Consider the following 27,775-nt stretch of genomic DNA (forward strand, 5'->3'; position numbering starts at 1 on the left):
AAGTTCTATATCTTGATCTGAGTGGTAGTCACATGGACACCCAAGTATATAAAAATTCATTGAGCTTTACCCCGAAGATTTGTGCATTTTACTTGCACATAAAATGTGTGTGAATTTGATGTCAGTTAAAAAGGAACAGGATGGGTTTTTTTCTAGAAAGTTTAATTAATATTAAGACACCTAAAATGCAATTCACCATATAAACAGAGTAAAGCGGAATAACCAAATTGTCCTTGTGGTGGATGCAGAAAAAAAACAATGTCATTCAATATCCATTCACAGTCAAAACTGTTAGCAAATTAGGAATAGAAAGGAATTTCCTTAACTAGATAAAGGTTAACTACCAAAACTCTACAGTAATCCACATTAAAAAAAAAAAAAATTTTTTTAAGTAGGCTCCACATCCAACATGGAACTCAAACTCAAGACCTTGAAATCTAGAGTTACATGCTGTACCAACTGAGCCAGCCAGGTGCCCCATCTACAGAATTCTTAATGGTGGTACCTTCGGAGAAGTTTCTTTAAAATCAGGGTCCAGTCAAAGGTGCCTATGAATAACAATTCCACATGCCATTATCTGGGACCTCAGCTTGCACAGTTAGATGAATGCAGAGGGAGAGGCCTGATGACATACTGATAACATGTGGCTTTTAGATGGATGTGGTACCCTTCAGTTTAGAGGACTTTTCTACTTTCATATATGTTACAAATATTTTACAAGTATGCAGTATCACATATCAATTTTCAATACTGTGGGGTTTTTGTTAGACATTTAAAGACACAGGCCAGAAAATACGGTAGAAGCAACAGATCTTAAATCAAGTTATTTTATTTTTTTAGATGGCAAATATTTGAAGGATAAGAAGACGGTATAAAGGAAGCAAGACCCAGAGCATAGATGTTTGCTCAGCAGGAAAAAAAAAAAAAAAAATTGTTTAAAACTGGTTGCATTCAGACCCTGACAAAACCTCGCAAAAAACAGCTCTTCACCCCAGGAGGGATGGGATAATAGACTGGGGCTGGCCCGGGAGTCCGTGACGCCTTGAAGACGGCTAGACTGGACTCTTCCTTTCCCAGGTTTCTCAAGCGCCCTGCGCTTGACGCCCCTGGATTTCCGGCTGGGGGATCCAGGCTGGAGATTTGGAGAAAGAGGTGAGGAGTCAACGAAGCCCTTACTGCGATGACAGCGGGCCGAAGATGCCCCTCCCTGGTCCCAGGATCTACCCTCGCCCCCAGTGCCAGCGTTCCCGCCAGTGAGAGAGACCCCTCCCTTCCCTTCCTCCCCACACCCCAACCAAGCCCTACTCTTCGCTGCCAGAGGAGCAGGTATCCGCTAGGGGGCGCGCCTTGCATCGTCGGCCACCCGCTCCACAAGCTGCGACTCCGGGGGCTGCCGACTTTCCGGGATGGCCAGCGCATTCCCTTTGGGGGTGCCCACAGCCCTCCGATCCCCCGTTTGACCCAGGGTTTCCTTCCCAGCCTCAGGCCGTTGCCCGCCCCGCTCTGCCGCCACGGTCAACGCACCCGATTCGACCGACGCCCTCCAGCCGTCACCCCGGCTCCTATCGCGCGCACCTGAGCCTAGCGAACCGCGCCAGGCGCCCCACCGGGCTCCTGCTCCTGGCCTGACCTCCCCAAGCGGCGCGGGCCGCCTCCCCCTCGCCCCCCTCCCTGCAGAAGCCGGTCTCCTCCCTCCTCGGTGAGGACAGCCGCTGCCCGCATCCGCGAGCCAGGACACACTTTACCCTGCACCCCTGAATCTGAGGGAGAGCGCCCCCTCTCGGTTCCCCGCAGCTGACCCTTAGAAATCCCCTGGCGCCCCACAGCCTCCTCCTTCGAGGGATGCCTCACCGTCCCCGGGGTGGCCAATGACAACGGTCTTAAGTGGTGTCCCCGCCTCCTGAGACTTGATGCCGCCCTCTCGGACCCTCCGCGTCCCGGCCGCTCTTACAGTTTGCACTTGGGGCCCAGGAGAATCCTGGGAGCTGTGGATCCTTCTCTGCTCTCTTAGCTGCACCGCCCCCGCGGCTGACGCCTCCTCCGCTCGCGTCCCTCCTGCCCCGCCAGGTCTGGTTATCTTTCTGGTCAGGCCATACGGTTACTGGGTCCCCACCCCCACCCCCACCCCCACCCCCACCCATCAAAGCAGGCTGCAGGGGGCAGTGGGGGAAGCCAGACAAAGATACCATCCGGGTCACTCAGGCCAGTGGGGCAGCTCTCCTTGTTTGGCCCAAACCTGAAAGGCTTGAGAACGCCTTCATTCCAGCACATTCGTTCTCCCCAGGCTTGCATTTTCAGTCTTTTAACCCTAAATGGGTGATTTTGTCTACATTTAAAGGAATTCCAGGAATTAAATTCATGTTATCATTTTTCTTTCAGCTCTGCAAGGTCCCTCACGTTTTCCCCTTTTATCTGTATATTCCACTCCCCTTTGCCTGCCCCTAGACTTGGTCATTCCATTCTGTCGATCCTATGTTTTTCCGCGTTCTCAGGGAGAGAAAAAAAAAAGGTGGTTTTGCTGGCATGCATTTTCACTTTGTCTCAGAAGAATTGTATTATTTCTCACTCAGGTTTCTTTTCACTCAGTGCTAGGATTTCAAGATCAACACACAAGAGCTGTCTCTTCTAACGACGGTGCTCATCCACCCACCGTATTTTACCTTTCCCATCTCCTGCACCACTCTCAAACATATCCTTTCTTGTGCAATGCTTCTCAAACATTTGTGTGCATGGGTAGCACTCCGGATCTCCTTAAAATGCAGGTTCTGATTCGGCAAGCCTGGGGTGGGGCCTGACACTGCATTTCTAGCCAGCTTCCAGGTGAGACCTATACTGCCAGTCCTGGTGGGACCACGCTTTGAGAAGCAAGGCCCTAAGGGGCTCTGTGAGAATTCATTTTGAATTGCTGGGTCACAGGGTATGTGTTGATCTGATAAATATTGCCCATCAGCTCTCCAGTCTGTCCTTACCACCTTATCCTCCACCAGCAGAGCAGGAGGGTAGAAGGTATATATTTATGTGGGGAAGGGAAGAAGGCTTTCTCCTTGTTCCTGTCCATATCCTTCCCCCCCCTCCCCTGCAGTGTGCCTGGTCTGGATCAAAATGTCCTCTCTCCTTTAATCAGAATGACCCCAAGGCTCTGAAGTGATGACCCTGACCACATTTGAGGGAGAACCATTAAGGAGACAGGAAGGAAGGACTGTGCCTGGAGTTTCAGGCACGGACACTGAAGGCATCTGACCAGTGGCCTTCATGGTTATGAAACTCCACAGCAAATGGGTTTTAACAAAAATAAACTTGTGTTCTAGGGGCCGGTCCCTATTGGCCTGAATGTTTAGGTGGTAGGAGAGGGGAACTTTGGTTCTGGGGCTCCAGGAGCAGAAATTTTAGGCTTAGAGATGCAGTGGGGTGAGGACTGGGTAGGGGTCAGGCGGGTGGGTCTTAGCTGTGATTAGAGCTGTCTGCCATGTGCCTTATATGGTAATGACAGATCACTATGTTGCTTGGAGGGTTAGCTGGTATATGAATGGCCGCCAACATGCTGGGTATGAAGGGATGCCGCCTTCCAAGATCTGCCTGGTACTTGTGAGCAGCTTGTTGGGACAGTTTCAGAAACCCACGGGCTATGCGCTCCCCCACTCACACAGCTGGCCAAGTATCTCCTGGCACTGAGTCCCAGCCCCAAGCATTTCACAATCAGGAGAGTCCAACATCTGCACATTTTGAGATTTCATGTCACACGATCTTTTACATCTTGTCCACACCCATCCATCCCCGTTTAACCATCGGAGGGCCAAAAGGGTACCCATGACAGAGCATTTCTCTGAAGGCCTAGGGAAGCTTCCTGCTCTTTCGACCACCTTCGAGGTCAGAAGACCTTTCGAGCCTACAGATTTTTCTTATAGTTCAATGCAAAAATCTTACAGTTTTCCGGTCTTTGCGAAGCGCTTCACACACAAGGTATTGCCTTTGACTCACACCAGCCCCGTGACAGGGTTGAGACCCACTCACCCCTGAGGTTCAAAAGAATTAAGTGGCCGTGGCCACACATTGTGTAAGTGGGGAAATGGGACTTCTTGTTCATTTTTCCATAACAGACCTTAGGAATCTTAGCGCGGGTACCCTTTGGGATCTTCACTACCCTAGTTGGCCCGCTTAGAGATGTGCACTGAGGCAGAAGGTAGGAGGTCTAGGGAGTGGGGAGTGCCTGGGCAGAAAGGACTAGGAAGTGAGTTCACTGAGGTCTCATGGGGGTTCTGGCCAGCCCTTTCTCGGCCAGCTTTCTGTCCGCGGGCCCTTTCTAGAGCCTGGGGAAGTGGAAAGAGGGGGTGAGTGTGAGGAATACCAAGCTAGAAGTTCTCAATGAGTCTGCAGCTGAGACAGCTGAGCACCTGGAAGAAAAAGATGCTGCCAGTTGCTAAGGAAGCCCTGGTGGTGTCACTCCACCCTGGTGGGAGCTCTAGATGGCTTGGCCCAGCTCAGCCCCTGGCTAAGCCTTCTGCCCTGTCCCTTCTTCTCAAAGTCCCTGATGCCCACACCAAGTACCTGCAGCCTGGGCTTGAGGGAGGTGCCCGGAGGTCAGGCCAGTCTACCCTCTGGTCTCTAGCAACATCACCTATGGCCCGAGCAGCGCCAGGGACTGGTCATCCGGGGCCTGCTGAGGCCACTGCCCCCCCCCCCCCCCCCGGGGCCTCAGGCCCTAGGCCAGGGCTCAACAGACACAGGCAGCGGATGGGGTTGCCCTTCTATTGGTCCGAGTCCTGAGCGAAGTCTGGGTGAGACATGGAGGTGAGAAGGCCCAGGAGGCTCAGCAGCGTGGAGAAAAGCAGCAGGAAGGAGGCGGTGAAGAGCAGGGCCGGGAGAGCGCTGAGCACCAGCAGCAGGACAGCTGGCAGCAGATGGCTCCACGCTGCGGCCGCGACAGGCCACAAGGAGCTCAGCAGGTAGGAGCCGGTGGTGAAGAGCGCGTGGCACAGCATCAGCGACAGCAGCAGGTAGAGGATCCCTTCCAGACCCCTCAGCACACGCTGAAATGGTTGCCGCCAGCCCGACGTGGCCCACCACTGGGCCCAGCTCCGAGGCACGTGGCACCTGCACCAGCGCACCCAGCCCTGCCGCGTGACCCAGGCCGACCAGGGCACTGCCTGCTGCGGCCCCTCGCCGGCCCCGATGGCATCTGTCTCCACTTGGGGCTGCGGCATCATGGTTGGTGCACCTAGGGAGAGGGCCAGGCCAGCTGCAGAAGCAGCCCTGGAGATGCCTGGGACCTCAAGGCAGGTGGGGGTCCAGGGGTCGGGAGGGTACCAGCATGGGTGGGGTGGGGCTTTGAGCTGGGGCGTGGGTCTTACCTCTGGGCAGAAACCCCTAAGTCATGTTGCTTCCTGCAGCGCTCAGGACCGCCTGGCAGCCAGAGTTGAGCCCCCACTGCCATTCCTCCCTCTCCTCCCCCCCTCCCCGGGGATCCCCATTGTGACCCGGGAGGGGGTGGAGTCCAGCCAAGAGAGGAGCCAGCCGCTGCGCAGCCTCTCCATGGCCCCTCCAGCCTGGCAGGGGCATGGGGTGAGCCCACAGATGTAGATTCCCAGGCTTTCCTGCGGGAAGCCCCCTCGGGATTCCCGTTCCTACCCTGCTACCTGATATCCAGTCCCACTCTGCTCTCTTGTCCGTCTTTCTGGACGCCCATTCTCTGGAACCACAGAGGAGGCCAGAATGGCCAACCCCAACCCACAAGCTTGGAAATGGCTGCCACATCCTGTCCTGCGCTCCCTGTCCCTCATCTCACCTTCTATTTCTTGTCCTCAGACTCAGACCCAGGTGTCCACTGTCCATATTGTGGGTCCGGAGGTCCCCTGAGTTCAGAGGTACGCTCCTGTGTGCTCAGCCCAGGATGGAGGAAAGGAGACCTGGGAAGCAGCATGGCCAGTGTATTTCTGGAGGGCACTCAGATCCAAGGATGGAGGCAGAAAGCCAGGCCGAGCAGGGCCACGGGCACGCCGCGCGCTCCCAGGAACAACCCCAGGCCCAGGAGCAGCAGCAGCAGGGCCTCGTGGGGGCTGAGTCTTCCTGGGACCACCGCTGCCGGAGGTAGGAGGACAGCCTCCCGCTGTCCCGGACCCTCACCGGCCCCCTGACTCCGGCTTCCTGTGAGAAGTGTGTGCTGTGGCCCGGGGGCGTCTGCGGGGCTGTGGAGAGAGCAGGTGGCCTTTGGGCTTCTAGAAGGTGACCACTTACCCGCCTGCCAGGCTGCAGCGCACTTACCAGTGGAGCAGGTCGAAGGCCAGGAAACTGACCAGGAGCAGCAGCAGCAAGGCTGGCCCAGCCGTGGAAAAGACCGTCCGAATCGTCAGCCCCAGTGCCCCCAGCCCTAGAACGCTGTCGAGGAGCTGGGCCAGGTTAGGGCCCCAGGGGGACGTACGTGGACCCACTGGACTACACGACCCCTCCCCCGCACCCAGGCCCCTGGGAGGGACTGGGATAGGATAAGCAAGGGCTTTGGGCCTGGGTAAGCAGAGCTGGGTCATGGAGGGAGGTGGAGGTGACAGGAAGGACTAATGTGGGAGGGAGTGTGGGAAGTGGGTGTGTGGGAGGGAGTGGGCCCTGGCAGACACTTAAGGGTGAGCTTGGTGGGAATCTCCCCCTCCCCACACACCCACCCACCAAACCCTCCTCACCTCTCGTTTCAGTCAGCTATTCTGGGACGGGGCAGCTGGGGCATTGTGACCTATTGCCAGGTGGGGCCCTGGGGCAGAGAGGGGGGCTGCTGCTGGTTTGGGCCTCATAAGCTTAGCCAGAAGGGAGTCAGTGATTTCTGAGAATGAAGACTCATCCCCTTGCCTTTGGGAATTCTCTGCCCTAGGGCGTCCCCCCTCCCCCCACCCCCCCCACCCCACCCCCCGCCGTGGGGATCTGAGTTACCAGGAAGGCATTCTAACCCCATCATCACATGGGCAGCTGAGCACGAGAGGAAGGATTGCTTTCTTTCTCCTGTGGGTTCCCAGAGCTGTGTGTCCAGGGGCAATCATTCAATCTTCTTGTCGGCAGCTCTCTCTCCCCTGAGAGCTGGGTGATACCTGTGGGCCCCCGTGGGGGAATTTTCAGGATGGTAATCCTGGAGTGCAGAGATAGGCTCTGCCAGGAAGTTCCCTGAGGCTTTCTGGGACTGGGCTCCCACCAGACTGCTAAGGGGTGGGGCAGGAGGGGGCTGTTTCTCAGCCCTGTGGTTTGTGGGAAGTGTTCCAGATATTGGGATTCCAGAAATGGCATAGATAACGTGAATGTAAGAGGGCCACATCATAGGAACCCCCAAACTGGAGGTTGAAGCTACCCTCTGAGAATGAAATTAAGGAAAATGGACAGATAAGGAAGAGATTGATCATCTGAAAAAAAAAAACAAAACCCTATTCCCATGATAATCTGTAAGTGGGTGGTGGTTACAGAAGTTCCACTGCATCTCGGTTTAGTGACTTGAGAGGCAAGAGTGGAAGCGGATCATAACTAGGAACAGAATCCTTGTGCATATACCATACTTTGAAGGAAAACTGAATGGGGTGGGGGAAGAAGGGGACAGTGGCCATAGAGCCCCGAGGAGAGGAGACAGCAAGAATCAGGCACCAGGGGCTCCTGGTTGGTGGCTCAGTTGGTTAAGCAGCCAGATTCTCTGCATGGGCTCAGGTCATGATCTCGCGGGTCGTGGAATCGAGTCCTGCCACAGGTTCTGCGCTGACAGAGTGGAGCCTGCTTGGGATTCTTACTCTCCCTCTCTCTCTCTCTGCCCCTCCCCCGCTTGCATGCATGTGTATCCACCTTCTCTCTCCCTCTCTCCACTAAAACAAATAAATAAACATTAAAAAAAAAGAATCAGGTGGCGTATCTCATATCTGTCTCCAGTGGGCCCTGTCCAAAGACTCAAGCCTGGTGGACTTGACATCTTTGGAAGTGATGGGCTCAACAGTGCATAGAGCCAACGCTGCTGGCCCTTGGGACCATTCATTGGTGGTTCTTGCTTTGGTTCTTCCCAGAGTAATAAAGCAATGCCTGCAAAATTCTGAGGGAAGATTATTTCCAACCTAAACACAGGTATCTGTCCAAATGATTATCACATATGAGAAGGGAATAAAGACATTGTAAGCCATGCAAGTTCTCAAAAATTTGACCTTGCGTACACTCTTTCCTAGAAAGCTGCCGGAGGATGTGCTTCAGCAAAATCAGGCATTAAACCGCAAGGACAATACGAGACTAAAGAAATGAGGCTAAGTACAGGAAAGCAATGATGAGAAAGGCTCAGGATGTCAGCTGTGCTTCCCAGTGAAGAAAGCAAACAACTCAGCCTGGACTCAAAAGCAAGATGCTCCAGGAGGGATGTCTCCAGAAGAAAATGAGATTGATTATCTGCGGTTTTTAGATATGCTAAAAATAAATGTTCAGTTCCGCTGGTTGCTTTGGGATTAAATTATCCATTGGTGCCCAGAAAACCAAGCAGATGATAAAACAAAGTAATCACTAACTCCAGGGAACACAAAAAGTTGAACAGTAATATTTACATGGCCACAAGGTAAGCCCTGAATATCCATCCCGGTGATTTAGCTCTTTGGGAGGATGGAAGAAGTGTGTTAGTGTCCTTGAACGTATGTGTGGGGGAAGGTGGTAGGAAAAGCGAAATCCTTAATTCCATAGCAGGAAATCTACAGATAACATCTAGACCTAGAAAAATTAAGAGGTAGCAATAGAAACATAGAGATAAATACAAGGAGAAATGGAGAAGCATAGAAAAGAGTCTTCTATTGCAAGCCTAAAATGTGATTTACCTTTAAAACTATATTCTGTAGTATTTTGGTCAAAATGATTTAGTTCAACATAAAGAAAATTAATGGAGGGTCATATTGTAGAGGTCAGGAACATACCCTCCCGGGATGAACGAAATACCAACTTCCAAATGTTACCTGGATGTGCTCTTGTAGCTTGAGATAGGATTTCCGGTGACAGCCTCAAACACCATCCAACTTGAAAGTTGTGAATCTCATGCATTTTAGATGGAGGTGCTCTAAATCTCCATCTAGTGCTTCTCAGCCTTTAATGTGCACACGAGCCTCCTGGGGTTGACTCCTCTGGGGATCTCGTTAAAATGCAGATTCTGATGCAGCAGGTCTGGGGTTGGCATTCTGCATTTCTAACAAGCTCCCAGGGGATGCCGGTCCTGTTGGTCCTCTGCCACATTTTGAGAAGGAGGGCTCTCAGAGACATTGATGTACAAAAGAGAGAGAGAGAGAGAGAGCTGGGGGAGGTGGTGAGCAAACGACGGGTAGGTGGGGAGATGCCTCCTAGTGCATGTAGGTGCCATGGGGGGGGGCAGTCTCCATCAAGGCTCACCTCCATCACAGGGAGAGCACTTAGTACAGAGTGAGTTCTGCCCCTGCATCAGGGAGAGATTAGGAGGCCCAGGCAGGCAGTAGATTCCACTACTTCTCTACCTGTTGCAGTCAGACACATGGCCTCCTTTCTTTTCTTGATTTATTCCATCCATGCATGTGGGAATAAGAGGGCTGTATTAAGCTGTTCTCCCACCCTCAGTTCATCTGGTTAGTTTAGGAGCCCCTGGGAACCGCACATTATCTCGCTTCATCACAAAACCCTGAGATTAAGATATTATTGTCCCCATTTTACAGATGAGGAAACAGAGGCTCAGAGAGCGAGGGACTGTCCAAGGATACCCACACAAAATAATACAGCAGAGGCGGGTGTGAAATTAAGCCTGTGCGGTACCAAAGTCAGCTCTCCTCTCCACCTCCAGCCACCTGACCACCCTGGGGAGCCGGCAGGAGTGGAGCACCTCAGTGCAAACCCTGGAGCTGCGCCTCCAGAACCTGCTTCCAGGTACCCAAGTGGCAAGGGCCGAAGGCAACAGCCGAGCTGGGAGCAGATGCGAGGCGATGAGGAACTAATGAAGGAGCATAGAAGGTTCTGAGGGGTTCGGGGGGGGGGATGGAGGGACACGAAGGGGCCCTGAAGGTTGTTACAGGGCAGAAAGGCAAGGGGTAAGAGGTGAAAATAAGGATGAGGGGGCACAGGGGACACAATAGGTATCAGCACCCCACAGATCCGAGCCTCTGAGGGATCAGCCAGGGGTGGTCAGCATGCCCCATCCAGCCAGTCCCTTTGGGGGAATGTCCCCCAGTTCGTGGTCTGCCATTTCCTTCCTACAGAACCTTGCACTGTTGGGGAGAGTCAGCTCCCCTCAGCCCTGCTTGGTCAAGGTCTCTCTAAACCTTGAATATATGCACAGATACTTTTTTTTTAGTATTTATTTTTGAGAGAGAGAGAGAGAGAGAGAGAGAGAGAGAGAGAGAGAGAACACAGTGGGGGAGGGGCAGAGAGAGGGAGAGAGAATCCCAAGCATTCACTACCAATCCCGAGGTGGGGCTCGAACTCCCTAACCATGAGGTCATGACCTAAGCCAAACCAACAGTTTGACGCTTCACCCACTGCACCACCCAGATGCCCCAGAACTTGACCCGATTTAACTGTGGGTGGGAGCCTCAGAAGGCTGAGATGTCCTAGTTGGGTGGCCCCTCACACCCGTCTATCAAACTTGGGTGAGGTTGGGGTCAGAGACAGAGAAGTGGCCAGATTGGGCTTTGGAGGAAGAGGGAGCAGCCCTCAGGACCCGTTCAGACCCACTTCTAGCTCCACGGGAGCCTGTCCTGACCTCCCACGGCAAAGAAGCCTCAGCGTATAGTACTGTCTTTCTGCCCCTGATCTGGCCAGCTCCGTGCCTCAGGAACCCTTGGCTTTGGCGCCTTTCCTTGAGTTTTTCTAATCCCCCTTTGGTGCCTGGGACCCAGCAGTGCTTCCCAGGCAGGGCGCTCCAAGGCAGAAGTGAGGCCACGCCGGCTCTGACCCAGTTACTCCCGTTCTGGGGACTCTCCACCCAGAATGCTTGGGTTGGGGCAGATGCCTTGAGGCGCTCCAGGACTTGCTTCTGCGTTGGTGCTGGGTCAGTTCCAGGGGTACAGTGGGGTATTTCTTGGGAAGGATCATGTGAGACTGGGCCGCCAGAATGGTTTGGGGGTGATACAAAGTGTTTATATAGATAGAGGCCCTGCAAAAAATATTTGCTCAGGGTGGCACGCACTCCAGAGGATTCCTGGCCACCTCTGGGCATCGCTTCTTAGGTGGGGATGGCAGTATCTCCCTGGCGGGCTCCTTGCAAAGACAAAACACTGCCCAGAGGAGCACAGTGGACGCATTTCCTTCCTTCTGGGAGGCGATCTGGTGTGGAGGAATCAGAGGGGGCTGGGGAGCGGGAATGGGAAAGGGCCTGCGCTCTGGAATCCCGGGATCCGGGGCAACCAGCCAGCAAGAGACCCCGGGCTGCTGGCCCCCGGGAGGACACTGAGGTGGCTGTGGGGAAGGCAGCAGGGAGAGCCGGACGCGCGCGCATCAGGCCTCGGCCCCTCCACCCACGGCCCCAGCCCGCTGGGTATCGGCTCCCGCTCCTCTCCTCGGATTATGTAAACCCAGAACGTGGCAGCCGGGTGAGCAAAGGAGTAGGGGAGGGCAGGGGGAAGGAAGAGAGAAGAGAGGCGGGGCCGGAGAAGGGGATGGCGGTGGGAAGCACCGCCTCTGGTTGGGCCCCTCGAGTGGTCTTTCGGAAAGATTGCTGGAGGGCTAGTCCTCCCCCCACCCGCGCTCCGCCCCCGCCCCACCCCGCGCCTTAGTTCCCCCCCCCCCCCCCCCCCCGTCTTTCTGTCCCATCCACCCGGGCAGGGGGCCTCTGATTCTGGGTGGATTTCCCTCTCGGGTAGCAGTTTCCTCCCCAAAGTTCTCAGCTTTGCTGCCTTGGCCAAGTCAGTTGGGCGCTCTGAGCCTCAGTTTACCAGTTTGTAAAATAAGGTTTGATCGAGAGGCCACGTGCAAAGCGCCTGGCACGGTGTGTGACGCCAAGTAGGTGCCCACTGTGGGGCGGGCGCCTCACAGGATTAAGTGGGATCAGGGGTGCCGAGGGGCTGTACAAACCCCAGAGGGCAGCGCACCAGCCGGGCGGGTGAGCTCGGGACGGCCGGAGGGGGCGGGGCAGGGTCGGCGGGTGCGGAGACCCGCGGCGGCCGCTCCGGGGTCTGTCGCTGGAGCACCGCCCGGGCCCTGCCCTGCCCACCCCTCCCCTCCCGGGTCCCAGGCCCGCGGGCGTGCGGTGGGCGGGCCGGAGGCGCAGGGGGCGTGCGGCGGCGGCAGGAAGGGGCGGGGGGCTCCCGAGCGCCCGGCAGGAAGAGACAAACCCACCGACCGCAGCAGGCCCCGCGCATCCGCACCTTTGGACTCAGCCATGTGGGGTCTCCTGCTCGCCTTGGCCACCTTCGCGCCTGCCGTCGATCTGGGTCTGGGGACGCCCGGCGCCTCCGGGCTGGGCCTCGCGCCGCCCGCTACCACCAAGGCCCCGGTCTCGACCCTGGCCCCGAGTAGCAACCCGGCACAGCAGCCCTCGGGGAAGAATAACGGTGAGCGCCCGGACCGAGGGCCCGCTTCTCGGGCTAGTCGGTCACCCTACTCTCCCGTCCACTGTGTGCCGACCCTTCCCCAACACACACACACACACACACACACACACACACACACACACACACACGTACGCACACACACACGCTCACACACGCCCTGCCTGGAGCTTGTGTGCCGACCCTTCCCCAGCGCGCGCGCGCGCGCACACACACACACACACACACACTCTCCTCCCTTCCTTCCTCCCTGCCCCTTGTTACGGCTGCTGACTCAGCAGCCCTAGTTCCCGGCCAGACCAAGTCAGCGGTCCTGGGACTGGAGCCAGTAGGATGTTGCCTCTTTCAGCCCCAAACCTTCCCTTTTCACAGATGAGAAAACTGAGACCGGAGCCAGCAGAAGGGGAGAAAGAGGCACAGACAAAAGCACCGAGACTAAATGGTGCAGAATCAGACTTAGGACAGAGAGAGCTTAAGGGCAGGGGCTGGAAGGAAAGAAGGAGAGCAAGGCTGGGAGAGTGCTTTTTGCTGAGGCTGCCTGGAGGCTAGGGGCACCATCAGGGGAAGGGGAGAGGCAGGCTGCCTGACTTCCTGACTTTTTGGAAGTGAGTAGGTAGAGGAGGAAGTCAAAGGGATGGCCCCCAGGAGGGCTTCTCAGAGGAGGCAAATGAAACTGGGTCCTGAAGGGTGGATATCTCTGAATTAGGAAGAGCCAAAAAGAGAGAGCAGCGAAGAAGAAACAGTATGTGGAAAGGCATGGGTCGCCAGATAGGAAAATGTACAGCCCGTTCTGGAGGTACCTGTAGAGCCTGCGTGGGTGCGTGGGGAGCTAGTGGCATCTGCCGTGTTCCAGGCCCTGTGCTGAGGGCGAGCAGGACACAGGCCAGCCCTGGAAAGCCTGAGCACCCAGACAAACATGAATCTGAGGACGGAACATCTCAGCCCAGAGGGCAGATGCAGCGATAAAGGCAGCACCGAGGCTTTGGAGCATGAGACTAAGTCTGGAGCTGAGGAAGGCTCCTGGGCTGAAATTCAAAGAATGGGAGTTAGGCAATGAGATCAGGGGTGGGGGACGGTGCGATGGAGAGGGTCAGCCCAGGCAAAGGCCTGGAGATAAAGAACTAAACTCAGCTCTTTGGAGCAACCAAATAGTTCCCAGTGGCTGAGTGTAGCTCTCCGTTGGGGAGGGTCAGCGATGAGGCTGGCCAAACATGTAGTCACGTCAAGAAGGAGAAGAAGCCAAGAACGTGCCGGGAGAGGCAGGTGGGGGTCAGACTTCAAGTCCATGCTAAGGTCTTTAGATACTTGAGGTCGGGGGTGGGGGTGCTGCTATGGGCTTGCATGCTTCTTGGGCTGGCAGACCACTCCATCTGCCCTGATGTGCCTCCCTGGTCCCCAGGGACCTCAGAACAGCACGTCCGGATTCGCTTCGTCAAGAAGAAAAAGGTCATTATAAAGAAAAGAAAGAAGCTAACTAGACCCAGACCGCTGGTGACTACCGGGCCTCCAGTGATCACCACCCCTGTGGGAGCCCTTGACCTCCCAGAGGAGAAGGAACCAGGTACTGCCCTTCCGGGGGGCCCTGCCCAAACTTGCAGCCCATGGGCCACATACTGACATCACCTTTGGCCTCATGGGCAAAGGCATGGCCCCAGCTCGCCCAGCACATGGGCAAGCGTAGGCTCGGCTTCCTACCTGCCCTGACCACTCTCTCTCTCTCTCTCTCTCTCTCTCTCTCTGGTTCTGTTTCACTGCTCTGTCCCTGCCCCAGGCTGCCCCCCTTTGGGCCTGGAGTCCCTGCGAGTTTCAGATAGCCAGCTCGAGGCATCCAGCAGCCAGTCCTTTGGTCTTGGACCACACCGGGGACGGCTCAACATCCAGGTCAGCCGTCCTGGGTCCAATTAGGGCAACCCCTAGGAACTTCTTCCCTGCACCTCCCCAGGCACCATCCTGGCCCACCCTATACTGTTCACCTGAGTCTGATGGCCATGTCTTGTGCCCATAGTCAGGCCTGGAGGATGGTGATCTCTATGATGGGGCCTGGTGTGCTGAGCCTCAGGATGCTGAGCCGTGGCTTCAGGTGGATGCCAGGCACCCCACCCGCTTCTCGGGCATTATCACACAGGGCAGGAACTCTGTCTGGAGGTGAGGCAGGCTAGCCCAGTCCAGGAAGTCACGGGCAGACTCGGGAGGGTTGGGGTGGGAGTCCTGAGGCCACGGAGGATCTCTCCCGACCTCTCCTGCCAGGTACGACTGGGTCACATCATACAAGGTCCAGTTCAGCAATGACAGCCGGACGTGGTGGGGGAGCAGGAACCGTAGCAGTGGGATGGATGCGGTGAGTGGTCCCATGGGGGCTGGGCCCCACTGTAGGGTACTAGGCTGGGCTGGGGCTCCTCTGAGGTCAAGGAACAGACGCCCACTCAGCATCCCAGGAGAAAGGGGGTTGTTGTCAAGATGCGTGGCACCCACCAGGCAGCCTTGGGGCCAAGCTGCTTTGGAATATGCCTACCTCCTCCCCAGATACTTTCTCCACGGGGTGGGTCTGCTTCATGCTGTAGCTTCCTGCTGGAACACCCTTTCTGGTCGATGGGCCTCAGACCCTTGCGCCACTTCTCACCTCCCCGCCGCTCTGGCTTTCCCATCTGACGGACCTCTTTTTATACCAGGCTGCAGTGTGGGGCCTGGTCAGCTTTAGGACTGGCTGTTCCTGAGCGATGGGGCCATATTGGTCTAATAAGCTGCGACCCAGCCAGAAAGCGTGGTTGCCTAGAGCGGCCCGTTGGCAGGGGGTAGGAGGGGTGGGCGGGTGGTCTGTGTTTGACAGAGAGTGCAGGTCTCCAGGCAAGCCCGCCAGGGTGGGTTTGGTGGTGAGCTCGGAGGCCTGAGCTCCTTCTCTGCTTCCGGGCCAGGCTGCTGGGGTTTGAGCAGTCCCATTAAAGGACTCGATGCCCCCAGGTATTTCCTGCCAATTCAGACCCAGAGACACCGGTGCTGAACCTTCTGCCTGAGCCCCAGGTGGCCCGCTTCATTCGCCTGCTGCCCCAGACCTGGCTCCAGGGAGGCGATTCCTGCCTCCGGGCAGAGATCCTGGCCTGCCCTGTCTCAGGTGGGCAGTCGGACAAGGGCTGGATGAGCAGGGTAAAAACCTCCGCCATGGACTCCCCCTTGACCGTGAATTCATTCTCCACCAGATCCTAACGACCTATTCCCTAAGGCCCCTGCACTGGGATCCTCTGATCCTTTGGACTTCCGGCATCACAATTACAAGGCCATGAGGAAGGTCAGACATGAACTCCTATGACCCAGGAGGGAGGAGCTGCCTAGCTCAGGTCCCCTTCCCACGAGGGCATAACCTGCTATGACTGTCCTCATGTCCCTACTCCCCCTACTGTCTCATCCTTCTCGCCCGTTGACCCCTAAACTCTGCCCCGGTTTCCTTTGCTGTGGTATTTCCCTCATCCTAACCCTTCCTTCTGGTCTGCTATTGCTCTGGTCCTATTCGGTGCCATGGTGCCCCATCTATGTGGGCCACCGCTGGTTTTTGTGAGCCCTTCCATGACCTCATGTGGTCTGACCCTTGGGTCTAATCCTCCCGTGCCCCATGCTGTGCTATACTCTGCCCCCGCCCACCCCCCCAGCTGATGAAGCAGGTGAACGAGCAGTGCCCCAACGTCACCCGCATCTACAACATTGGGAAGAGCCACCAGGGCCTGAAGCTGTACGTGATGGAAATGTCGGACCACCCTGGCCAACATGAGCTGGGTACTGGCAGGTTCTGGGCAGGGAGAGGTAGGCACAGGGAAGGGTTGTGGGCGCGAGCCCACGTGGAGCCCCTGTGTTCCCAGGAGAGCCTGAGGTGCGCTATGTGGCCGGCATGCATGGGAATGAGGCCCTGGGGCGGGAGTTGCTCCTGCTTCTGATGCAGTACCTGTGCCGTGAGTTCCTGCGAGGGGACCCGCGGGTGACCCGGCTGCTCACCGAGACACGTATTCACCTGCTGCCCTCCATGAACCCTGATGGTTATGAGACTGCCTTTCGCCGGGTAGGCCGCCTGGCATGAGGGCCACCCCGCTCCTTCTGCCCTGATGCCTGCTTGGCTTGAACAGGCCCCTTCCCTGGCAGGGCTCGGAGCTGGTAGGCTGGGCAGAGGGCCGCTGGAACCAGCAGGGCATTGACCTTAACCATAATTTTGCTGACCTCAACACACCGCTGTGGGAAGCAGAGGATGATGGGCTAGTGCCTGACACCGTCCCCAACCATCACCTGCCACTGCCCACTTACTACACCCTCCCCAACGCCACCGTGAGTATTCTGGGGAAGTGGCGGAGGGTCGTCGGGGGGCTCTTGTCTCTGTCTCCCACCTCACCCCACCTGACCCTGTCTAGGTGGCTCCCGAAACGCGGGCAGTGATCGAGTGGATGGAGCGGATCCCCTTTGTGCTGAGCGCCAACCTCCACGGGGGTGAGCTCGTGGTGTCCTACCCGTTCGACATGACCCGGACCCCGTGGGCTGCCCGTGAACTCACGCCCACCCCGGATGATGCCGTATTCCGCTGGCTCAGCACCGTCTATGCTGGCACTAACCGGGCCATGCAGGACCCAGACCGCCGACCCTGCCACAGCCAAGACTTCTCCTTGCACGGCAACATCATCAACGGCGCTGACTGGCACACAGTCCCCGGGAGTATGTGCCTCAGGGTAGAGTTAGCCCTGGCCCCAGAACCCTGTCCCCGTGAGACAGTCTGCTTGGTCCGCATAGAGCAGCGGTGTTGACCATCCCTCCGGGAAGTGTCTCACGGAGGAGGGCTACCAGGCGGGCAGGGCTCCCTTCCCCCACTTAGGCTCCAGTATGCATGGCCACCCTAGGTATGAATGACTTCAGCTACCTGCACACCAACTGCTTTGAGGTCACCGTGGAGCTGTCCTGTGACAAGTTTCCTCACGAGAACGAGCTGCCCCAGGAGTGGGAGAACAACAAAGATGCCCTCCTCACCTACCTGGAGCAGGTTGGATCCGAATCCCCCCCGACCCTGGCCTGCCGTGGTCTGCTGTCCGTGTAGGGTTGCAGCTCCCACCAGGGGGGGCCTTCCAGGGTCCGACCGGACGTGCTGACTCACAGAGGCCTTGGGTCACACTTGGTATCAGATTGACCTGGAGGGTTAGAGCACTGAAAGCACAGTCTGCCGGCAGGGCAGCATCAGACATCATCAGCCGGGAGGTGTAGACCGCACAGCAGTATAGACCCAGGTCCACGGAGCTGTCCCAGAGCTGTCTTGGGAGAGCTGTTCTCAGAAAAGACCTATTATTCAAGTGCAGGGGGTGTCCTGGAATAGACGCGTCACATCCCACAGGAACTATATTCCTTGTGATGGCTCTGTGAGTATGGTTTCCAAAGGTTCCAAGATGACAAGCCCTATGTCAAGGGTCGCTGAACTTGGGGAAACCCAAAGATGAGCCTTCCTACCAGGTGTTTGTAGTTCTCCCAGTCCAGATGCATTTTATCCATCAGGAGTTTTTTATTTTATTTTATTTATTTTATTTTAATTTAATTTTTTTTTTAACGTTTATTTATTTTTGAGACAGAGAGAGACAGAGCATGAACGGGGGAGGGACAGAGAGAGAGGGAGACACAGAATCGGAAGCAGGCTCCACACTCTGAGCCATCAGCCCAGAGCCCGACGCAGGGCTTGAACTCACGGACCGCGAGATGGTGACCTGAGCTGAAGTCGGACGCTTAACCGACTGAGCCACCCAGGTGCCCCCATCAGGAGTTACTTTTACCAGGGTATTGCCACCTAGGAACATAGACATGCCATCATCAAGTCTGCCGTGAACAGAGCTGGAAAATGAGGTGAAGGTCACACCTCATGCAGAAAGAAAAGGGTTTTGATAGCCTTTTCCCGCACAGGTGCGAGTGGGCATTGCAGGAGTTGTGCGGGACAAGGACACAGAACTCGGGATTGCCGATGCTGTCATTTCTGTGGACGGGATTAACCACGATGTAACGACAGGTGTGTCGGGGAGGGGATGGCAGAGGTGTGGGAGGCCTTCAGGCAGGGTCAGAAGCTGAGGATCACTGGATCCTGATTGTGACCTTCACTCTTGTCAGCATGGGACGGGGATTACTGGCGCCTGCTGACCCCAGGGGACTATATGGTGACCGCCAGTGCTGAGGGCTATCACTCAGTGACGAGGAGCTGCCGGGTCACCTTTGAAGAGGGCCCAGTGCCCTGCAATTTCCACCTCACCAAGACTCCCAAACAAAGACTTCGAGAACTGCTCGCCTCCGGGGCCAAAGTGCCCCCAGACCTTCGGAGGCGTCTGGAGCGCCTGAGGGGGCAGAAGAATTAACACCTCCAGGTGAACAGCCCCAGAGCCTTGGGCAGGCTGGACCTGTCCAGAACTGAAAGCGGGAGGGACAGAGTGGGAGGAGAGGTGCTGAGGCTCATTAAAGCTACTTGGTACCTCAGGCAGCCTTCCTGCGGTCTCTGTGTCCCAGGTCCCGCCCCTGGGCCAGGCCTCGGCTTCCCCTCCTCCCCGATCCTAGTCCACACACACTGGCAGGCTCTCATCAGATGACTTCTGGAGAAATGGTGTGGAAAGAGGATCCCGCCCGGGTTCTTGAACCTAGGGCTTGCCAGAGCAACTCCTCCATCAATCAGCTTCTGCAGCAGGAACCATTGCAGTGCTCAGACCCAAGCATGCAAGGCGTCAAGGATAAACAGTGCCCTCCCAGCCTCCTGGGGCTCACCGTCAAGAGAGGGGACAGTTTGGCACGGAGCGGGCCATGCTGTGGGAGCACAGACGGGATTACATGCGTGGGTGTGAAATATGGCAGCGCAGTTGGGCAGGGACTCAAAAGGTCAAGGATGCAACAGATGGGAAGGTTCTCGGAGGTTAGATGGGAGGCGGCCCAAGTGTGGGGTATGGACCGAGAGCTCCAAGGAGAGACAAGACGAGGAAGACAGAACAGCGGGGGACATTAGAATTTGCTCCACCAGCCCTCTTTGGAGGGTGTTGGTAAATGACAAGATTTGATTCGTTTCCTTCAGACTGAAGGGCAAATTATGTGTCAGTCTTGTGAGGGAAATAGCCCGCTTAGGTATTTTAAGCAGAGGAAAATTTAATGCTGGGCATTGGTTATAAAGGTTTTGGAAGAGCTGGATGAGAAAAAGAGAGAAAGGAGTTTTACCTGAAAATCAGGCCACTTACCATTTGCAGCCACTTTGCCATGATCACTTGTCATGGCTCGAGGCTGAAGCAGAATAATTTCTTCCTTCCTTCCACTTTCTAATTTCCAACCTACAAAATCCACTGGCAAAATCTAACTGTAACTGGGGTGCCCGGCTGGCTCAGTCAGTGGAGCGTGCAACTCTTGATCTCGGGGTCGTGAGTTCCAGCCCCATGTTGGGCGTAGAGGTTACTTAAAGAAATAAAATGTTCAGAAAAATCTAACTGTACCCTAGCTTGCAAAGAAGCCCACAAAATGTGGTTTCCAGGCGCACCCCCCCCCCCCCCCCGCCCTGCAGTTCAGAGGAGAGCTTGTAAGGGGCAATTACTAACGTGTAGATTCAACACAAAGACATCCATATAGCCTTCTGTTAGGCAAGCTGTGCCTTAGTGTGGGCTGTTGTCTTGTCTCTGTTTCTAGAGCTGTTTCCGCCCCTCATATTTTCTTTTAATAAAATGCTTATTTATTTTTGAGAGAGAGAAAGAGGAAGCATGGGGGAGGGACAGAGGGAGACAGATCTGGAACCGGTTCTGCAGTGTCGGCAGTGAGCCCGATGCGGGGCTCCCAACTCACAAACCGTGAGATCATGACCTGAGCCGAGGTCAGACACTTAACTGCCTGAACCGCCCAGGTTTGGCACCCCAAGCCTCTCATATTTTCAATCTCAGATCACCGGGAGGAATTCAGTGCCACAGGTCCCATCTCCCTGCTCCCCACCGCCAGCATCATCTTTTGCCCAAAACAAGAAGAGATGGTTTTTATTCATCAAAGCTGAAGATACATAATGAAAAGTGCACTTAAGAGCCCAGCTTATTGGCTGAGTGGTTTACAAGACGGGACTCAACTATAGACTATAATAAACTCACTTCCAATGTAAAGATACACGCACCTTGAAAGTAAAAGGCTGAAAAAGAGGGATGCCTGGGTGGCTCAGTCGGTTAAGCGTCCAACTTTGGCTCAGGTCATGATCTCACAGTTTGTGGGTTCGAGCCCCGCCTTGGGCTCTGTGCTGACAGCTCAGACCCTGGAGCCTGCTTCTGATTCTGTGTCTCCCTCTCTCTCGCCCTCCCCCACTTGCCCTGTGTGTGTCTCTCTCTCTCAAAAATAAACATTAAAAAAAATTTTTAAAAGGTTGAAAAAGATACATTATGCAAACATTAATCGAAAGAAAGCAGGAGTGGCTATCTTTTTTTTTTCCCTAAAGATTTTATGTATTTATTTACATTTATTTATTTATTTATTTATTTTGAGAGAGAGAAAGCACAAGTTGGGGAGGGGCAGAGAGAGAGGGAGAGAGGGAGGGAGGGAATCCCAAGCAGGATCTGCCCTGTCCATGCATAGCCTGAAACGGGGCTCAAACCCACCAACCGTGAGATCATGACCTGAGCCGAAGTCAGACGCTTAACTGACTGAGCCATCCAGGTGCCCCATGAAGATTTTATTTTTGAGTAATCTCTACACCCAACGTGGGGCTTGAACCCACAACCCCAGGTCCAGCGTGCCCCGCCGACTGAGCCAGCCAGGTGCCGCGGGAGCGGCTCTCTTAATGTGAGCTAAAGTTGACTTCAGGACAAAGTGACCTTTCTGTATGCATTTTAGATTTAGCGGTTCGGAGGGAGAAACAGAGCAGGTTCAGTGTTTTTTTGTTTTGTTTTGGAAATTGGCTCTTGAGCATGAAAAGGGAAGCAGGCCTTGATGCCAAGAAGACGTCTTGGCAAGAGACTAGAGGGATAGCAAGAGTGCCAGCCCTTCCCCTCCTCTCGGGACCCACTGAAGGTCACCTGATCTGGGAGGTGGGGAAAGGAAACTGGGCCCGACCTGGGTGGGGAGGGGAAAGGACAGGCCCAAGAGGATGGGCGGCTTGCACAGGCCATCTGTCCCAACAACCTGGGGCCCTGGGTCAGCAGGGCCGGTGTAGACACTACCCATCACCTCTTAATGAGTGGCTGCTCTTGAGTCAACGGCCCCACTAGCCGTGGGTCCCACTCTGCTACAGAGTGCTGTGGGCGTCGTCTGACCTTCCTGTTTGTCAACAGCCCAGGACGCTCCCCCTCTTGAGACAGAAGGGGAGTCCTTGTCACCGGAGTAGTGGTGCTCTGAAGGCCTAGCCCCTGTTCTTGAGGTGCTGGCGATGGGGATGGTGGAGGCCCTCAGCGTCGCATCCAGAACCTTCTCACCAGCCGGCACACCCATCCCTCGACTGCAGGGCGTGTCGGCTACTGACAGCTCGTAGCTTCTCTCGAGTACTGCTCTTGGCCAAACGGGAGCCTCTTGACACTGGGGTTACATGCTTTGGCAGCCTGTAGCCGGCGACTGGCACGGAGCCATCAGAGCTATCTCCTTGCCACTGAGAGGGTCCAACGTGGTGGCCTTCAAGCTCCAGAGGTCCCCATTGGGATCGTGTCAGACTCCTGCTGAGACCACATTAAGAATGTGGTCTTTCCCCTGCCCTCTTCTGCTCCCCTCACTGCTTTTCTTCCAGAGAGCCCTTTCACCAGCACCCACGTCCCCACTTTAGCTCTGTTTCAGGGGATCCCACCCAAGGGACTAGGCTTACGGCAAGTGCTGAGTAAACGGGGGGCTCTGATGGCAGGGTAGCCCCCCCCGCCCCAGGTCTGGGTTTTGCTGAAGGAATTCGAGGCCTTGCTGGGGTTCTTCCTCTCGCTCTGACAAGCCTCACTCTGCACATACACACACGGGCCCAGACAGCTCCCTGTGATCCCCTCTTTCCTCAACTTCTGCTCCTGAACTGCTCCCCCAAGGAAGCAGGTGTGAAGGACTTCTGTCAACCTTGAGGCTTCATTATGAGCTTCCGGTCTTCGGGTGAGACCGAGAGAGGGGGGCGTCCCTGCCTCACTCAACAAGAGAGCAGCGAGGTGCCCGGCGGTCTCAGTAACTGCTCCCGGCCCGGCCCGACCCCGTCGGGCTCCGTGCTGCGGAACGGGCCGGGGCACCGTTGAGAGGCCTGCCAAGTTTGGGCCTCCTCGGCAGCCACCCCACCACATTCCACCCGGCAGCCACAGTTTGTCTTGGCAAGGTGGCCTTCTGGGCCTGGCTCCCAGAAGGGCCTAGGGAGCAGCCCGAGACAAACCAGCTTTCACCACAGAAGCCGAAGCTTGAGTCCACGCCAGCCCCAGAGTGGCCGGGCCCTCCTCCACCCACCTGAAGGTAAACTTGGATTCTGGGCAAGTGGGCGGAAGCGTGGAGGGGAGCCAGGCTCCCAGGTGAGTGGAACCCCAAGAGGGCCATCAGGGACAGGGACCCAGGCCAGGGGGGGCTTTCCTGGACTCACGGGATGGCTGCCAAACTGTGGAGCATCCCTTGGCCACAGTGCCAGATACACGGCCCTTCGCAGCCCTGCCACGGAGATGCGTCCACGCTTCCCCTCTCCCAGCGGCTCAGGAGCTTCCCCCAGCTCCGCCGGGAGCCCTGGCAGCCCTGTCCGCCCACCCGAGGGGTGCACTGCACAGCCAGGGGTACATCAGAAGCCGCTTTCGTTCCCAGGCTGGCAGGGGATGGATGGGGAAGGAAAGGCTTTGAAGAAACAAGATGGCAGGTTGCTGGGCCCCAAGGAACAACAGACCTGCTGAAGCATTTCTCCTTCCCCTTTTAAACACTTGGCTCCTGCTCTCTCAAGGAATAAAATTACCTAAAGAATGTGCCCCCAAAATGGCCTTGTCTGTGTTATTGTCCTGGTGCGAAGCCTTTTCTGTGTCTTTCGAGTCGGGAGATCTCTTCCATTCTGTCTCCAGTGGTGGGGGGTGGGGGCGTCTGTGCAGCTAGAACCCCCTTGGCAGTCCTCGCAGCTCTAAACCCAGAACCACGCCATCTGTCCAGGGTTGCCACTCCGCTCCCCTGCAAGCCCCCTGCTTGGCAAGGCAGGGAGATTTGGGCCCCTTTCCCTTTGGGAAGTAAGTGGAGGCAGGGTCTTCTGGAAAGACGGCCCACGAGTGCCCTTCTGCAATTCCAGTAAAGGGGACCCAAAGCCAGGAGTCCAGCTAGGGGGAGACAGGTTAGAGTTGAGGTAGAATGACTTAGGGAGACATTAATTTACATGTGTTCTTTTGTGTTTGCAGCCCTGCTCCCAGAAGGTAGCATGGCAGGGTGATGTACCCCGGCAGTTTGCAGGGCTTGACATTTTGTTTCCCAGAAGCCTATCTTCCTGAGAAATCGGGGAGGTGAGGGCCAATGAGTGCCTTCTGGGAAGAGCAGTCGAGAGAGAGAGCAATGAAAGGAGAGACAGATTGAGATTGAGACTGAAAGAGAGAGAGGGAGGCAGAGACGTGAAAGGAGAGAGATTAAGATTGAGATTGAAAGAGACAGGGAGGGAGAGAGATGAAAGGAGGGAGATTGAGACTGAGACTGAAAGAGAGGGAGGGAGGGAGGGAGATGAAAGGAGAGAGATTGAGATTGAGATTGAAAGAGAGAGGGAGGAGGAGAGATGAAAGTAGAGAGAGATTGAGATTGAGATTGAAAGAGAGAGGGAGGAAGAGAAATGAAAGGAGGGAGATTGATATTGAGACTGAAAGAGAGGGAGGGAGATGAAAGGAGAGAGAGATTGAGATTGAGATTGAAAGAGAGAGAGGGAGGGAGAGAGATGAAAGGAGAGAGAGATTGAGATTGAGATCGAAAGAGAGAGAGAGAGAGAGAGATTGAGGGAAACAGGGGAGGGACTACCTATTAACAAATGGTATCTCCTGGGTAAAGGATGGGAGTTCACCGTCAAACGCATAAGTAGACAGTTAATGCGATGGCTTAACATCACATGTACAATGAATGCAATTCAGCACGTTAACAAAATAATGGAGAAAATCATGTGATGATCTCAAGATATGCAGAAAAGCATTTGATTAAATTAAATGATTTAAATAATTAAAAAAATTTTTAAAGAAAATTAGGAATAAAAGGATATCTATAAAACCAAACATGATATTAATGATGAAAAGTCCAAGTTTGCCTTTTGAGGTCAGGAACAAAACAAAGATGTCCACTATTACTCCTTTTATTCAACAGTGAATTAAGGGTCCAACCGGTGCATTTAGGTAAGAAAAAGAAATAAGGACTGGAAATGAAGAAGTAAAACTGTCCTTTGTAGCTAAAAAAATCCAAGAAAATCTATGGATAAAGTATTATTATATGTGAGTTAAGCAAGGTTGCTGGGTATAAGGTTATTATTCAAAAATCAATTGCATACACACAACAAACAGTGAAATTAAGAAAATATTATTTATAATAGCATAAAGCAATCAAATACCGAGGAATAAATGAAAGATGTGTAAGACAGAGGCCTATAAAATATTAAGAGGAGTTTTAAAAGAAATAAGAAATAAGTTTTAAAAGAAATAAGAATATACAATATCCATAGATTGAAATACTCAGTATATCAAAGACATTAATTCTCCATTAACTGCTCTAGAAATTTACAGATGCAATGCCAAGGAAAATTCAGCAGGTTTTTGAAATAGAAATTAATGAACTGATTATAACATTAGTATGGAAATGCAAAGGACCAAGTGTGGCCAAGATAATCATGAAGACCTAAGTTGGACAATTTGCCATACTAGATATCAAAAGTTACTATAAATCTAACGTAATTAAGATAGTGTGGTATTAACACACATATATAGTGTGTAAATCTATAAATCTAATGTAATTAAGATAGTGTATGTATTAACACACATATATAGTGTGTAAATATAAACAAAAGACCAGTGGATCAGAATAGAGAATCCAGAACAGACCAATACATATATGGACATTTGATTCATGATAAATTCATTTGATTCATGCACCCACTGTGGTGTGGTGGGTAAAAGTTGGTCATTTCAATAAATGGAGCTGAGCCAACTGAGCATCCATACAAAAACAATTAAATGGAACTCCTCGCTCATACCATGCATAAAAATATCTTCTTGATTTGGGGGTAGGTAAAGATTTCTTAAAAGGATACAAGAAGTGGGGGCACCTAGGTGGCTTAGTTGGTTGAGTGTCCAACTCTTTTTTTTTTTAATGTTTATTTTGAGAGATGGGGAGGAGCAGAGAGAGAGAACCTCAAGCAGGCTCTGCACTGTCATTGCAGAGCCCCATCCAGGGCTCGATCCCTCGAATCATGAGATCATGACCTGAGCTGAAATCAAGAGTTGGATGCTTAACTGACTGAGCCATCCATGTGCCCCAAGCACAGGACTCTAGATTTTGACTCAGATCATGATCTCACGTTTCCTGGGATCAAACCCTGAGTCAGGCTCCATGCTGAGTGTGGAGGCTGCTTAAGATTCTCTCTCTCTCTCTCTCTCTCTCTCTCTCTCTCTCCCTGTGCTCCTCCCCCTTTCATGTTTCACTCTCTCTCTCTCAAAAAAAAAACCTACCAAAAACCAACCATAAATAAATGATTGATAACTTAGACTACATTCAGTTGAGAAGTTCTGGTCATTAAAAATCTCATAATGAGGGGTGCCTGGCTATATCAGTTGGAAGGGCATGAGACTCTTGATCTTGGGTTGTGATGAGCCCCACATTGGGTGTAGAGATTACTTTAAGAAATTTTAAATCTCATAATGAGAGTGAAGAGAAAGAGAATGTTCAGGAAACGATAGGAGAATGAGTCCACAGGGATAGTCAATACCGCACACTCATCAGGATCCTCGCGTTGGGGGTCTTCTTGTGAACACCAGTCTTCAAGCATGGTGGCCTCAAGGAGGTGGCCCATTTCCTTCCACTGGGTGTTATTACTGCCACCGAATGGTAGCAGAGGAAGGAAGGTCAAGGGTATAGGTGCAAAGGCGTGAGTAGGGAGGCAGGAGGGGCCACCTAGGTTAGGGGCTAGAGACTTCAGAGAAACACGGTCTGTGAAGAGCCCATGAGAAAGACACTGTGATGTATGAACTTTCTTTTTTAAGTTTATTTATTTATTTTGAGAGAGAGAGACAGAGAGAGTGAGCGGGGGAGGGGTGTAGAGAGAAGGAGAGAGAGAATCCCAGACAGGCTCCACACGGTCAGTGCAGAGCCTGGCAGAGCCCAATGTGAGGGTCAAACTCACGAACCATGAGATCATGACCTGAGCCAAAACCAAGAGTCGGACTCTTAACTGACTGAGCCACCCAGGCACCCCTGAACTTTTTCTTATTTAGAGAAGTTATCCCAGGGAAGAGAAAAGATATCTGGGGGTCCATTCGAACCACTTCAAGGATGTTCAATGCTTACCTCATTCTAAAATTGATCACGCAGGGGCCCCTGGCAACTCAGTCAGTAAAGCGTGTAACTCTTGATCTCGGGGTTGTGAATTTGAGCCCCACGTTGGGTGTAGAGATTCCTTAAAAAAATAAACTCTTTAAAAAATAATAATAAAATAAAATTGACCATGCAGTGGGAAAACAGACCTTAGAGGTTACTCTGGCCAAAGTCTTCTAGTCCATCTTCAAGGGCATGAAGCTTTATTGTTTTAGCTTTCACATTTGGATCCAGAATCCACCTAGAATTAATTTTTGTGTATGGTGTGAGGCAGAGGTCAAGTTTAATTTTTTCATCTGAATATCCAATGGACTCAATGTCATTTATTGAAAAGACTGTCTTTTCCCCAAATGCATGGCACTTCCCGTTTTTCTGGGAGAATTTTCTTTCTGGAAGAAGAAGGGTCCTGCCAATATAGGTACAGGTGGGGAGAAGGGCATTTTGCAGAAGTCAGGAGGAGGGCTGGTCAAAGCTGCTGCCTAGCTCTGCAGCTTGAGTCAGGGAAGCCTGTCCACAGTGGGTCCTGCCTGAGCTACACGCAGCCCCAAAGGTCGCCAGATCCCCAGGGTAGGATGCAGAACACAGCAGCTGGGCTCTGTTGGGAAACAGGTGGCAGGAAGGCAGAGAACTTCCTGGAGATGCTCCCTCTCTAAAGGGCTAGGAGTGGAGGCTGTCGGTGGCTTGCCCATATCCCTTTGGACTTATAGTCCAGTTCCGGTACCTGCTTGCAACATCCTACAACAAAAGCCTAACTGGTGGCTTTTTCTGTGCAGATGGGAGGACAGGCCAGAAGTGCCAGAGGGGCAATCTGCTGGGAGCCGGCC

The 27,775-nt window shown here is 54.0% G+C and overlaps 3 protein-coding genes and 1 long non-coding RNA gene across 7 annotated transcripts; 2 read left to right on the top strand and 2 right to left on the bottom strand.

Annotated features, from left to right (window-relative positions):
- Nucleotides 1-4,732: 4,732 nt before the first annotated feature.
- TMEM239 (transmembrane protein 239) lies at nt 4,733-5,902 on the bottom strand. 3 transcript variants are annotated; one of them, XM_058685089.1, is made up of 2 exons: nt 5,783-5,902; nt 4,733-5,215 (listed from the first exon to the last, which is right to left on the bottom strand). In XM_058685089.1, the coding sequence occupies exon 2, from the start codon at nt 5,202-5,204 to the stop codon at nt 4,746-4,748; it is 459 nt and encodes a 152-aa protein (XP_058541072.1). In that variant the 5' UTR covers nt 5,205-5,215; nt 5,783-5,902; the 3' UTR covers nt 4,733-4,745. The 3 variants fall into 3 exon arrangements, with proteins under 3 accessions (XP_058541072.1, XP_058541071.1, XP_058541073.1); XM_058685088.1 differs by lacking the exon at nt 5,783-5,902 and adding an exon at nt 5,349-5,453; XM_058685090.1 differs by lacking the exon at nt 5,783-5,902 and adding an exon at nt 5,364-5,446 and having other exon boundaries at nt 4,733-5,280.
- Nucleotides 5,903-5,908: 6 nt separating this feature from the next.
- On the bottom strand, nt 5,909-6,771 carry C9H20orf141 (chromosome 9 C20orf141 homolog). The gene is made up of 2 exons (XM_058685087.1): nt 6,259-6,771; nt 5,909-6,182 (listed from the first exon to the last, which is right to left on the bottom strand). The coding sequence occupies exons 1-2, from the start codon at nt 6,519-6,521 to the stop codon at nt 5,942-5,944; spliced, it is 504 nt and encodes a 167-aa protein (XP_058541070.1). The 5' UTR covers nt 6,522-6,771; the 3' UTR covers nt 5,909-5,941.
- Nucleotides 6,282-10,123, top strand: LOC131485514 (uncharacterized). The gene is made up of 3 exons (XR_009248877.1): nt 6,282-6,392; nt 8,175-8,551; nt 9,663-10,123. It is a non-coding gene; the product is annotated as an uncharacterized LOC131485514 (long non-coding RNA).
- A 1,798-nt stretch (nt 10,124-11,921) lies between these two features.
- CPXM1 (carboxypeptidase X, M14 family member 1) lies at nt 11,922-18,959 on the top strand. 2 transcript variants are annotated; one of them, XM_058685091.1, is made up of 15 exons: nt 11,922-11,940; nt 12,286-12,491; nt 13,888-14,049; nt 14,260-14,369; nt 14,494-14,633; nt 14,736-14,826; nt 15,447-15,597; nt 15,683-15,771; nt 16,130-16,253; nt 16,337-16,533; nt 16,614-16,793; nt 16,877-17,174; nt 17,357-17,496; nt 18,399-18,501; nt 18,600-18,959. In XM_058685091.1, exons 2-15 carry the CDS (start codon nt 12,320-12,322, stop codon nt 18,839-18,841), a joined length of 2,199 nt encoding a protein of 732 aa, XP_058541074.1. In that variant the 5' UTR covers nt 11,922-11,940; nt 12,286-12,319; the 3' UTR covers nt 18,842-18,959. The 2 variants fall into 2 exon arrangements, with proteins under 2 accessions (XP_058541074.1, XP_058541075.1); XM_058685092.1 differs by lacking the exon at nt 11,922-11,940 and having other exon boundaries at nt 12,224-12,491; nt 13,897-14,049.
- Nucleotides 18,960-27,775: the final 8,816 nt, after the last annotated feature.

The sequence above is a fragment of the Neofelis nebulosa genome, chromosome 9 (genome assembly GCF_028018385.1).
Source record: "Neofelis nebulosa isolate mNeoNeb1 chromosome 9, mNeoNeb1.pri, whole genome shotgun sequence".
NCBI classification, from domain to species: domain Eukaryota; kingdom Metazoa; phylum Chordata; class Mammalia; order Carnivora; family Felidae; genus Neofelis; species Neofelis nebulosa.

Bases quoted from the DNA above. Each gene is read 5' to 3' on its own strand.
- CPXM1 (XM_058685091.1), top strand. From the start codon at position 12,320: ATGTGGGGTCTCCTGCTCGCCTTGGCCACCTTCGCGCCTGCCGTCGAT. The intron at 14,827-15,446 runs GTGAGTGGTCCC...CGATGCCCCCAG, and splicing joins GTAGCAGTGGGATGGATGCG to GTATTTCCTGCCAATTCAGA. The intron at 16,794-16,876 runs GTGAGTATTCTG...GACCCTGTCTAG, and splicing joins ACACCCTCCCCAACGCCACC to GTGGCTCCCGAAACGCGGGC.
- C9H20orf141 (XM_058685087.1), bottom strand. From the start codon at position 6,521: ATGACCCAGCTCTGCTTACCCAGGCCCAAAGCCCTTGCTTATCCTATC. The intron at 6,183-6,258 runs GTAAGTGCGCTG...CTCTCTCCACAG, and splicing joins GCCTTCGACCTGCTCCACTG to CCCCGCAGACGCCCCCGGGC.
- TMEM239 (XM_058685090.1), bottom strand. From the start codon at position 5,431: ATGGCAGTGGGGGCTCAACTCTGGCTGCCAGGCGGTCCTGAGCGCTGC. The intron at 5,281-5,363 runs GGTTTCTGCCCA...CCCCTGGACCCC, and splicing joins AGGAAGCAACATGACTTAGG to CACCTGCCTTGAGGTCCCAG.